A 12,743-nucleotide genomic window follows, 5' to 3' on the forward strand; every position below is an offset into this window, starting at 1 on the left:
TTTGTTCTACAGTTTCCCATCCAGATTTTCACTCCATGGTAATTATGGAGTTCTGGCCTGACAGTAATGTCATTTCTCCAAAATGAATGTCTCCTTTAGGAACAGTGTATGGGCAGCTAGTTCTTTTCCATGCAAATATATTGGTCATAAAGTTAGATATCTGTGAGGGAAGTACTAATAATGAAAAGAGAAACTTCCCTGTACAAACACAGGCAACGTCTAACAAAGCAGAGAAATGGCCCTTACATATCTCCAATACAGACCTCAGTACTTGGTTAGCACAAGCCCTAAGTCTGCTGACATGTCAGAAAGATATATGTCTCTAGCACCACAGGACCAGGTAGATGGGAAAGCAGCAATCGTGTCCTCTTCGTCATTATACTTAATGCCTAGCACCATACCTGAAAGAGAGCTAGCATTTGTTAAATTAATACAAAAAAGCAAAAAGGAAGAAAGACAGGAAGGGAAAGAATGAATCATAGAAGGCAAGACTTTGGAGGGGAGAAATAGCTTCTGAGAAAAGAGAAGACTTACCTAAATTTGGAAACAAATTCCTGGAAGGGGAATTATCGGATAAAAGGAGTCTGTATAATTGTGCTTGTGCTAAATAATGAGTTTATGTAAGGGAAACAGTCTTATTTTTTGTATATCTCTATTGAGAGAAGTCAAGCCACCACTGGAATGTTAATGCTTGAGATGAACTTGGTGCCTCTCTGGTCAAGGGTGAATATATTCTGTCTTAGCTTCTAAGTCTCATACTCAAGATAAGTTTCTGAAAAGAGCCTCTTTCTGAAAGCTAAAAGAAGAGCTGTAAAGAAAACATTGACATATAACAATCTCTCATCATCATTTGGAGAAACAGTGTTCAGGATATAGAAAAAAGAATCAGCAACACTGGCCACTTCTAAAATAACAGCTCATGCTGTAATCAAGGGCCCATAATTAAAGGAGGAATATGCAGGATTAGAAGATTGAAAAGTTAAATGAAAATGAAGATGACAGAAATCAAGTTTCAAATGAGAGCAGGAAACACAGAATAACTAGGTAAATTTTCTTGTTCCCTGGATATGGAAAACAAGAATGAAAGCAATGTTTAATTACATGTATGTAAAAATTTAAATAGAGTAGAAATTTTAAAATAAGGCATGAAGGAAATATGGTACAATCCAGAGTAGGGGACTGAGGGTACTATCTAAAGTTTTAGTTTGTTATAATTTAGTTTACTGTCTATATGACCTCAAGTAAGTCACTTAGTTTCTCTAGGGCTTAGTTTTATCATTTGTTAAATAAAGAAGTTGGATTATATAAATTTAAAAATAACCTATGGCAATATAATTCTAAGGCAGCTAATATTACAGGGATTAATTGTTTTCAAAAATATGTAGTCAGGCAAATGTATTAGTAAGTCAGTGTGAAATAATTATGTAACAACCCCAAATCTCAATCGCTTAACACATTAAAAGTTTATTTCTCTCATGTCACAATCTAAAAGCTGACAGTGGTGGTGGTGGGGTTTGTGGGCAGGTGGGACATCATTCTGCAACACACAGATATTCAAAGATTGTGGTTCCTTCCATCGTGTGACTCTACCATCTTCTAGTACTTTAGAATCCTCCCCGAGATCTTCTGCATTGAGCCAGCCGTCAAAGAACGAGAGTGTGGAGAATTATGCTGGGAATTGTTTTAGGACACAGGCCTGGGAAGTGACTATATCACCTCCACAGCATATTCCATTGGCCAAAACTTTGTTTCATAGTCTCACCGAAGCAAAGGAGCCTGGGAAATGTAATCTAGCTGTGTGGCCAGGAGGAAAAGAAAAAAGGGTTTGGTGAACAGAAAGCAGTCTCTGCCGCAGTTCCTCCTCTGATCACCCTGTGTAGGTTTCACTGTTCCTCCCACACAGAGAGGACAGTCGTTATTGTTCCCAGGGGAGACAATCCAAGGTCCCATGCAGCTCAAAGTCCATGATTTCTGGGTTATGATCAGTGTTCCCTATCAGGTCCAGCTGTAACACTTTATGGTCTTATGACCTATAAATTAAGAAGTTATACACCATCCAAATAGGAGCTGGGTAACTTCAATTAAAACTCTAATTTGGTATGGACATATGAGCAAAAAATAGGGATCAAAAAAATAAACGGGGGAACAAAGGTTAAAATAAAATGAGCAGATTGAAATACTAGTGGTCAATGAGAGGGAGGGGTAAAGGGTATAGTATGTATGAGTTTTTTCTTTTTTATTTCTTTTGCTGGAGAGATGCAAATGTTCAAAAAAACGATTATGGTGATGAATACACAACTATGGGATGATATTGTGATTGCACCTCATGTATAAAATGTTTGTATGTCAAGAATGTTTGTATGTTTGTTTAAGTTTGACAATAAAAATATTTATAATAAAAAATGATAGCTAAACATTAAAAACACACACACAAAACTCCCATTTGTAAAGGGGAAGAATGGGAGACACAATAGTCACTGGCCCATAGCAATTCTAGAATACCAAGGAATAGACATTTTAAATCGAACTATATATAAAGTTGATACCAATATATCAACTTTCTGCTGCTGTATAGCAAATTACCACAGACTGAGCAGCTTTAAAACACACTCATTTATTACCTGATTTATTATAGTTTTTGTAGGTTGGAAATCCAAGTGGGCTCAATGTAAAGTTCTCTGTTCTGGGTCTCACAAACTGAAATTAAAGTGTCAGCTAGTCTGGCTCTTCTCTGTAGCCCTGGGGTTAAATCCACTTCCAAGCTCATCTAGATTGTTGGCAGAATTCATTTCCTTGTGGTTGTAGGACAAAATCCCCATTTCCTTGCTGGCTATTAGCCAGGGTCCAGTCTCTGCTCCTACAGGCTGCCTGCATCGTCTCACATTGCCCCCTTCCATATCAAAGCAGCAAGCAAGTGTGGAGTCCTCACATTTTTATTTTCTCTGACTTCTCCACTAACCATTAGTCAGAGAAAGTGCTCTACTTTTAAGGGTTCATGTGATTATGGTGGGTTCACCTATATAATCCAAGATTGTCTCCTTATCTTAAAGTCAGTTGCACCAGAAAAAATAATAGCTGGAGTTATCTCATCATATTTAAAGGTTCCAGGAATTGGGGTGGGACATCTTTTGGAGGCCACTTTAGAAATTTTGCTTATCACTGCCACCTACTCTTGATTAGACCTTGATTCAACTTTTTTGGAAAAACTCCCATGTTCATTGATCTCTGTGGCTGTTGACTTCCCTCAGGGAGGTTCTTTGTTGTATAATGTCCTCTTTGGCAACATCTGAAGTGGGCATTAGGCAATATTCCCTCATTAGGGGTAGCAAAGCTTTTGAGTTTGGTTCCTGCTGGTGTAAATTTAGGGTCTCAAAAGTTGGTTTCTAATTTGAATAATCAAAGAGTTTTTAGACCTGGTTTGTGCTTTTTTTTGTAAATACAGTTCCCACACAAACTTAGTAATTTCTGATCTATTGATCTATTTGCTTCCATTTGATTCTATGTGTCAATAATCAGACAGGAAAAACATTTCGCAGTCATAACTCTCCAGCTTTCTTTTGTCAGCCCCACCCTCTCTCTTTCAGTTTAATGCAGGCTATACTGAGTCCATCTGAAATCACAGATGTAAAGGTCACATCCTTAATGTGGTCTTTGCCATAGGGATGAGTTGATTTGTTCAACTGAGACATTTTGTTTTTCACTCAAAGCTCTTTTTAATCTTGTTGTTTGGGGTATAGAAGCAGCCAGGTGTTCTATCCCCTCAGGGATTCAAATTTCTGAACACCCTCTATTCTCTTTCATTTCTCCTTCCAAATAGCCAATTCTTTCCTGAATGCTTCTTTTCGTTGCAGTACCTTGCCAAAGGCAGCCAATAGATGCTCATATACTCCCAACACTCTGGTTCTCGCCAACCATCTCTCCCAAAGCCACAGTCTGCCTTTTAAACTTTCAGAGGTAAGACCTTACCAAATGTTTTTTATTCACAACATGGGTCTCCTAATATCAGATTTCTTGTTTACTGCTAAGCCAGTGCCTATTTTAGAATTTTGTTATCAAAACACCCCACTTTTGGTTCAAATGTATGCATTAGCCAGGAAAAGCAATTGCTATAACAAACATCCCTGAATCTGAGTGGAATACATTAAATTTTATTTCTTGCTCATGTCATAGCTCCATTTTGTGAGTGCCCAAAGACCCGGCTTCCACTTAGTAGTTCTGCCATTTTCCGGCCTCAGGGTGTGCAACCGGATCTTTTGAATTTGGGAGGCAAAAGAAAGGGAATAAAAAAGTGTGAAGTATTGGCGAGGAAGTTTTGTTTTTATGGAACCAGTCCTGGAAGGTCCACGTTCCATTGCACTTAAGCTGCAAGAAAGACCGAGAAAAATAGTCTAGCTATGAAAATCGGGTCAATGAAAATTCAACAGTCTCTATCACAGCCAAAACAAAAGTATTAACTAAAAAAATCATAGGATAGGAAGGTCCAGAAAAACTAAGATCAGGAATGGGAAAGGGGAGGAGAGGGACTGACCTAGCCCCTGTGAGGGTAACCCACAGTCCAATATATAATGACCCCAGGGCTGGGAACCTCTGCAAAGCACTAATATCCAAAGGAATCTAGTTCAGAGTTAAGGTAAGATTGTGGCTCAGCTCCATAAAATCAGGAAATTTGGCTGCTGTACAAGGTTTGGAAATGTGCTTTTATTTTCAAACTCAGGTACGTGACACTCTACAGTTCAACACTAGCACACCTATGTGAGGTTTAACAATGTTAGGAACTGACAGCTAGTGATACACAAATCCAATATCTCCCTCTCCATTTACTCAGCCAGGCTGTATATGGGTAGCAATACATATGGGTTGGTGGCAGCCAGAAAGTGAAGGTCCATTTAAGAGGTGACATCAACAAGTAATACAAACACATCACTCTGCAACTGAAGGTAGGTATCCAGACTCCTAGGGCTAAGCAGAAATGTCTGATTATCAAGGCACATTTTGAGGTGAACTTTTATTTCAGGTCCACTTCACTATTGGAAATATAGGGCCTGTTTCCTTCCATTTCAGTAATGCTTTGGCAGTAGCTTCAACTGCTTCAAGTTGATCTGTGCCTTTCAGAAAAAGAATACCAGAGAGTACTTTTTCAGTAATGCCCCTGTAAATGCAGTTACTCTTATGTTCCTTTTTGGAGATGTCCTTTTCCTCAACCTCCCTTATTCACAAATAGAGTAGTTTGGTGAGGATCTGTGTCTGGAAGTACTCTTGCAGAACTTTCTGTGAAGCAGTTAGAAGTTTAGGAACTCAATCCTTTCCTAGCTCTTATTTCAACTGAGGACAAAGGTAGGAACCCTCTGACCAATTGGTAATGGCCAGCTCAGCCTGGCCCTTCTTTAAAGAAGGCTGAGAGTGGATGTTGCCAGTCTAGAGCCCTGCCCCACAGCCACTTTCTCTGGAGCTCCATTCACATCCTGTGTCTAACTCTGAGGGCGTCATAGAGCTAAAGATCCTTCAGTTGTTTCTGGTCCTCCTGGAAAAGGCAGAGTGAACCATTCACGCATGCCCCCAAAGTCCCTCCACCCTGTGCTATTGTCTCTTTACCTTAATGACACATCCTTGCATCCTTGGTCAACCTGGCTTGGGCTTCTCTCACAGAGGTTTTCTAGTCCCTATAAAAAGTAACCCTCTTAAATAAACATGTTTTAAAATGGGGACTGAAATATGTGGGTCACTCTGAAAGGAGTGATTTCATAAATCCTGGGACTTGAACATGGAAATGGTGTTACAAGTCTGGACTCATTCCTGCTTCTTACTGAAAAAATATAAGAATGACCTCAGGTTAATAAAAATTTTACTTTTCTCACTGACGTGGTGGCAACGTGCTGGTGTTATTCTCCACCATCTTGAATCCTTACTTGTTCTTTCGACCAACATTTAATGACACCCTCCTAAGCATCAGCCACCATGCTAGCACTCACCCAGAGATGAGTAAGACATGGTTCTTGTCTTTGAGGAAAAATACTAGGGGAGTTAGACATAAATAAGTTATTGTGATATATTGTAGTAAGGGTCAATAGTGAGAGTGTTTAAAAAATGCCAGAAAACAGAGGTATATGTGATCTCTTATGTTAAGGCTATAGTGGGGAATATGAAGAGAATGGCTCTTGCACTGGGTCCTCAAATTTGAACAGAAGGGGGGGAAGAAGAGAAAAAGGCAGAAGAAAAATGAGTGAGTGGAAGTACAGAACTATGAGAGTAAACAATTTAGTTTGGGAACCAGAAATTATTTGCAGTGCCTGGAGGGCTGCTAGGAGGAGGGTAGCAGTTCAGGAGGCTACAGAAGCAGGAAGAGACCATATCCTGAGAAGCCTTGATGCCAGATGAAGAAAGCAAATCTTATCCTACAGGTGAGGAGAGTCACTGAGGCATTCTAAGCAGTAGAATAACATTCTGAGATTTTTGCTTTAGGAAGAGCACTCTTGAAGTTGTGTAGGCTGTGAACTGGAAGCATGGGAGAGTATAATGTGAGGCATCCAGTTTGGAGACCATTACAATTTAGTGGAGACTGAAACAATTTAGTCCACAGTTCCTGGAACCACACTACCTGGGTTTCAGTTCCAGCTCTGTGATTTACTAGCTGGGTATCCTTCACAAGTTGCTTAGCTTTTTTGTGCCTCAGTCTCTTATCTGACAATGGGAAGAGTAGTATACACTTCATAGTTTATTCTTTCTCTGGAGGATGAAATGAATTAAAACCTATATGTACTTAGAGCAATGTTTGGCCCATAATAAGTATTAGCAACAAAAAGAAACATCAACAATGAAACAAAAACAAAAGCTAAACAAAACCCACACAAAATCAACACCACCCCCCTCCCCCCAAAAAATGAGGACGGCTGAATGGAGGCAAAGTGGTATAAGTGGAGAGAAAAGCCAAACTGAAGACAGAATGTGCACCCTCCATTTTATGCTAAGCAACTAGGAACGCTCTGAAATATATTCTTGGGTTGGAAATCCTATTTGACCCAAAGCATTAAGGTGCAAATGCACACTTAGGTGTGAGCACATACACAGGGTAATAGACTGAAGCTGAGAAGACATCATTTCTATTCATTCATCTGAGAGGTGGGTTAATTGTTCTTCAAGGGAGAGAAAAAATAAGAACTAGTCTGTGCTGTACAGTAGCTTCGAGTTAGCATTTGAAATGGAGATCAGCAAGTTCGCCTTTGAAGACATGAGTTTTCGATGTTTTTCAAACATTTTAAGTTCTTGTGGAGAGTACATTGAACAGGTGCCTGGTGACAGCTGCACACCCAGTGACTATCTGTGGGTTGGCTTGATGAGCATTTTCTTTATCCAGAGCACACATTTGAGGGTTGCTGGCTTCGTGCACATGCATGTTGTGTGTTTGTGTGCACTGTGTGTGTGTACAGTTGCATATACATTAATTCACATCTTCCCATTTCAAGCACTGAGATAAATCCAGCCTAAATATTTTTATATAAGAAACCTTTCCTACTTATGTAAAAAGAAACTCTGATTCCAGAGGGGAAAGGGGAAAGGTGAAGGATAGTTGGTGCAAATGAGATGGGAAATGGGAAGATATTTACTTTGCAACTCCAGATTCCAGGTCGGATTCTTGGTGTCAGTGTTGGCCTTTAATCATAATTTTTCCTGATAACCAACTGCAGTGAGGACAAAGGGGAGTGTGAGTGTCTTACTGTCCCCCTCAGTGAAGGTGTTTTAGTTCTCACCAACCGTTAGAGTGCCTTGGTGAAGGTGACTTCTCTGTTCACTGGAGGCTTTCCCAGGTCAATTTTGTTGATCCTCTAAGAACATCAAATACCGTGTATGAATAGCTCATAGAGAGGTACTTCATGTGAAACAAACCCCTTTTCATCCCCTGATGGGACTTGTGGCAGTGTACCCACACCTGGGCCTGACGTTCTATAGTTGGGGAACAAATGGTAGTTCTGAGGGTCCTGGAGCAGAGCTCTCACTAGGAATCAAGCTTTCTACTGCTCTGTAGGCTGCTCATGCTGAAGTCCTGAGCTCCACCAGGTATCTCTCTGGGATGCTGAGCAAGTGGCTCTTCCAAAAGGCCCCTCAGCCTGCTCCACACAAGAGTTATAGGAATTGTAGAGTCCCAGTACAACAGTCAATACCAGCATTGCTGCAGCCATCATCCAGATTACTTGCCAGTGTTGACACAGTTTTGGATACATGACTTGTATGAAATGAACCAATTCTTGAAGTTTGCTGCCAAATGAAAAAAATAGGTGGAGGGTTTAGTATATTGGGCACACACATGTCAAGAACCATATTTCTCTGATTGGGGATACATTCTAAGCTGTCTAGTTTGAGTGTTTCTCAAACTCAGCTGCGCATAGAAAATCCTTGCCAGCAATTATTCAAAATGTTGCAGGCCTACTAAATAAGAATCTGTAGTTAAAAATTTTCCCCAGGTGATTTTAATGGCACCGGTCCATAGCCTTGATACTGGAGCTACTAATCTAGAATATTGTACTTACTTGTTTGTTTGATCATTTCTTTACCCATCACACATGACCTCATCTACTTATGGGATGTTATTGATACCTGTACTCTCCTAAGCTCTGAACTAGGCCCAGATACAACATGGGCTGACACACATTCCCATGCATCCAGACAGGACCAGCATCTTTTATCCACTTAGCTGTATAAGTTTTCAGCTCCAATTTCAAACCTATCCCCTGCCTCTGTGCTCAGATACCTAATTTCTTGTTTTCAGATCCACACCTGACTGCATTCAGAGTGAAAAGACCTTACTACACACTCAAAAGATATAGAGGAATGACAAGGAAGCAAATCAATCTCAAGAGCTCATGTAAAACCCCCCACCCGCAGGGGCAACCAGAAGACTGATAGCCTCTAGCAACCTCTGAGTGGCTTAATCCAGATATTTTCTCAATTCCTAATTTCTCCCTCCTCTACCATCTCTTCCTCCACTCTCTCCATTCTTTTTTCTCCCTTCTTTTTCTTTCACTTATCCCTCATTTTTGCCTCTCTCTCCCTCCATTTTCAGCCTCCTTCACTTTCCTTTATCCTCTTGCTTCTTTTCCATCTGTTTTTCAATTTTTCCCCTCTATTTGTGGCCAACTGAGAAGATATTTGGCCAGATGGCCCATTTTGAGGAGTCCATTCTTAGAGGTCTTTAGAAAAGTCATGGACAACTTCATTAAGCTAATATTTCCTCCTGTTTTTAAGCCCAGATGTCATTGCTTTTTCACTAATTATATGAAAAATGAGAATACTGAGAATTACCAAAAGGAAGAGGTGGTTAAAGTAACAGAAGGCTTCATGAAGGTCCTGAGGCTCACAGACACTGCAACATGTAGGACATTTGCTGAGAAGTAGGGAGCTCTAATTCAGAGTTATTAGAAAATGATGCCTCACAATGGATCCAAAGACCCAACAAATAACCTTCTCAGAAAGAAACCAGATGCTCAGCAGTGCCTGCTTCAATGCTAAGGCCACAAGGGACATTGATTAGTTTCTTTTCCACATGGGAACTCTGATGGTCATTTTAGAAATAATTAAGGAAAGCAAAACCGTGAGCACATTAGCTAAATCATTGGCAATTTTTCATACTTTTTGGGAAGGAAGAGGTTGGAAATGGAAGCTTACTTTCTTTCAGCCCTAATTTAGATTCTTTAGTTTCTACATAGATATAATTGGATGCTAAAAATGAAGTCTTTCTTTTGATCTGTATTTCCATTTTCCAAAACATGCTGCTAGCTTTCTTAAGTGGAACTACAAAGGAAGAGGTCAAGATCTGGTTTTGTGACTTTTAGCCGATCACCCATTTCTTGCATATAAAAGAGGCTAGAAATAGGATTAGATTAGAAACAGAGTTTCTTTAGAAATAATTTTTTCATTGTTTTGAGTTTGACCAGTCCCTCATAGGGAGGGGTGGGGTTACTTCCTCCTCACCCAGGCCTAGGGAGAGAGGTTTCAAAGATGCTTTCTTGGAGAGTTTGATACACATTGCATTTTGGAGGTCACAGCGGACTTATGTGTGATTCACACCTGAGAAATGAGAAGGACAAGAATCTTGCTAAAGTGCTGTGTGGCATTAGAGTAGGAGGTTATGAGTGGGAAAACTATGCTTCCACCATAGTAGGACAAAAGCACAAATTTAACCTTGACCGGATATAGTCAGATGAAGGACAGTTGCCATGGAATATCTTAGACCCTGCCTGAGAGAGCTACCTAGAAACTGAACAGATCTCAGCGGAACAGCTGAAGGTAAAGACCCAAGTAGCTAAGGTCTGAAAGTGTAATTTTAAATGGCTGACTAAAGGAGATGCATTCAGCTTCATACAGGAAGCTGCAGTTGAGAAATCCCAAGCAATGTTGTGAAGGTGTGTGTATGTTTGGGGGACAGGGGAAGTGGGTATCTTTGAAGGTCCTGTAGAGCACTATACTAAAACTGTCAAGCCCTGGAACCAGCTCACAATATACCAATGAAGTACAATCTTTCCTAGGTCTTGTGTTAACCTCAATTCTCTTTCCTAGTGTTAACCCTAGAGAGGTCAGATACTGCATTAGCAAAGCTGGGGATGGAAAGGTAGAAGTGCAAATGGGGATTTGAAGAAAAAAGCCAACCATGTTCCCTGTTCCAACTACAGGCTTCCTTCCCAGGACAAACCAGAGCTGGGGGAGGGGAGAGGCTTGAACCTTTTAAGGAGTTCCAACTTTTGATCATTTCAGGGAACTGGCCTGTTTAGTTACTGAAATAAGGTTATTCTTGAGACTTAAATTGACCAGAGCACTTCAGTTTTCTGAGAGCTATTGGAAAAGGAAGCGAACCTGCCTAAATATTAACCTAACCTCATAGAGCAGGTTTGAACAGGCAGTGAGAGAAAAAACAAAATCTTCTATTGCACCATAGGAGTGTCATTTGCTCAATATATTAAATAAATGTCAGAAGACTATGTTCTCTGTCTTAATATGATTAAGATATTAGGATCACCCAAAGTTCATTTAAACAGACCCACCAGAGATTAATACTTAGAACAGCTTATATTATGTATTATTATAACAGGGAAGAGATCCAGACAAAAAGCTTTTAGTGTTTGATGTTGAACCTCTTGAACAAGGGGTCAGTTGCTAGGGTTAGCCCAATGTTTTTAAAATTCACTCAAGTAGGATATGGAACTGTTAACAACATCAAATTTTGCTTGTAAGTGAGATGTCAAACTTTCATGGAGGATTCATGTTGGAGTGCAGATGCCTGTAGACAACTGTGTATCTAAGGGACACAGGAATGGATGAGGATAGCCTAGCATTGAAGTCAACAGCTTTTGGGCCCACTATGGCTTAGGTCACAAGGAGGAAGAAACTCCTATAACTGTGAGTGCGCAGTTTATCTGATAGCAATGTCATATTCCTTATGGAGAAGATGATGCCATACTACCAGGCTTGAAAATGTGAAGCTACCCTCCTGTGTGCTGCAGAATGCAGACTCTCCTGAAGGCTGTGCTCCTGCCTAGATCCAGCTGAGATACAGGCACATTCTTAAAACCAAAGGGAAGATCCAAGAGGCAGCAAAGTTGGGAGAGAGAATGAGATATCTCATGATCAGCATGACTTCAGGACATTCTCAGATGGTGGATGCTAAGGGTGGCAATTGCCATGATGACAAGGAACTGGGCAGACAGGGATCCAGGCAAGGCCTTACTTCCCCTGGGGTTCTGTGACATGGGAGGAGAGCCACCAATTGCCTGAGATCAAATTAGCTAGATAAGGATTTAGGCCCTGTGCTTTGTAAATAGGACCATTTATATTCCACGCACTCTGTTCATTTCTCTTTTGTTCTTTCTCAGTGTTTGGAAGTATTAGAAGTTCTATCCTGTCTCAACAGCCTGGAAGGCTGTTGTCCAGACTTGGGATTGGCTGAATCAAAGGAGGAAGAAGCAAATTGGTGGCCTAAAAAAGAAAAGCAGAGTACCTCCAAGAGGGAGGTAAGACCTGAGCAGAACAAGATCCAGCTGCTTGCAGTAGAAATTGTGTTTTAATTGTTAAAACTTGGAGGTTCTTTCATTAAGGGAGACGGTGTCAACAGTTCTTCCCTTAAACAATGGTGTTGATCTGTTCAACTGGGACTACTCATGCTGGTTGACTTTTCCACCAACTGGGTGCTACTGGTGGCTCCTATATGCTTTGATGTATACCCATTGCCCTTCTAATCTTTACTTTCATTGCATGCATGTGATTTACAGAGTTTACCAATAATGAGGCCCAGATACACACTCTGCCTCCAAGTTCAGCACCTGATTATATAATTACTCCTATATAATTACTCCAGAGTTGCCCTGGACCCCAGGATAGGGCAGGGGTCTGAAAACAAACATTTTAGTGAAGGGTTCCGAGGTTTCTATAATCACAATTTTTGAAACAAAATTCAAGACTCGTGGTTTAAATGTATTACTGGAGACAACATGGCAGAATGTATGAAATTAGATCTGTCCTGAGAATCCACATTGATGTGGTCACTATATATATATATATATGGCAGAGTATACTTCTATTATGGGCATCATTTTGTGTTGTCCCTAAGTGTGTGCTTCTGGCATGCTGGGGCTGAGTCTTCATTCCCATAATACCAAATGGCATGGAATTAGATTAGGTTATTTCTACTATTCTGTGGAATTAGATTAGGTTGTTTCTACTACTGTGTCCTGAAGGCCAGGTAGGACCACGGGTGGGAC

General features: G+C 40.5%; 1 protein-coding gene across 3 annotated transcripts in view; it reads right to left on the reverse strand.

Moving 5' to 3' along the window:
- Positions 1-1,153: 1,153 nt before the first annotated feature.
- IRAG1 (inositol 1,4,5-triphosphate receptor associated 1) overlaps positions 1,154-12,743 on the reverse strand; it is a 164,814-nt gene continuing 153,224 nt past the window's right edge. For all 3 annotated transcript variants that reach the window (XM_077113989.1, XM_077113987.1, XM_077113986.1), the window contains one exon: positions 1,154-8,250. In XM_077113989.1, the coding sequence (XP_076970104.1) occupies positions 8,007-8,250 (244 nt within the window). In that variant the 3' untranslated portion in view covers positions 1,154-8,006. The remainder of the gene's footprint in view (positions 8,251-12,743) is intronic.

Source organism: Tamandua tetradactyla, chromosome 8 (genome assembly GCF_023851605.1).
Source record: "Tamandua tetradactyla isolate mTamTet1 chromosome 8, mTamTet1.pri, whole genome shotgun sequence".
In the NCBI taxonomy this organism is placed as follows: Eukaryota; Metazoa; Chordata; class Mammalia; order Pilosa; family Myrmecophagidae; genus Tamandua; species Tamandua tetradactyla.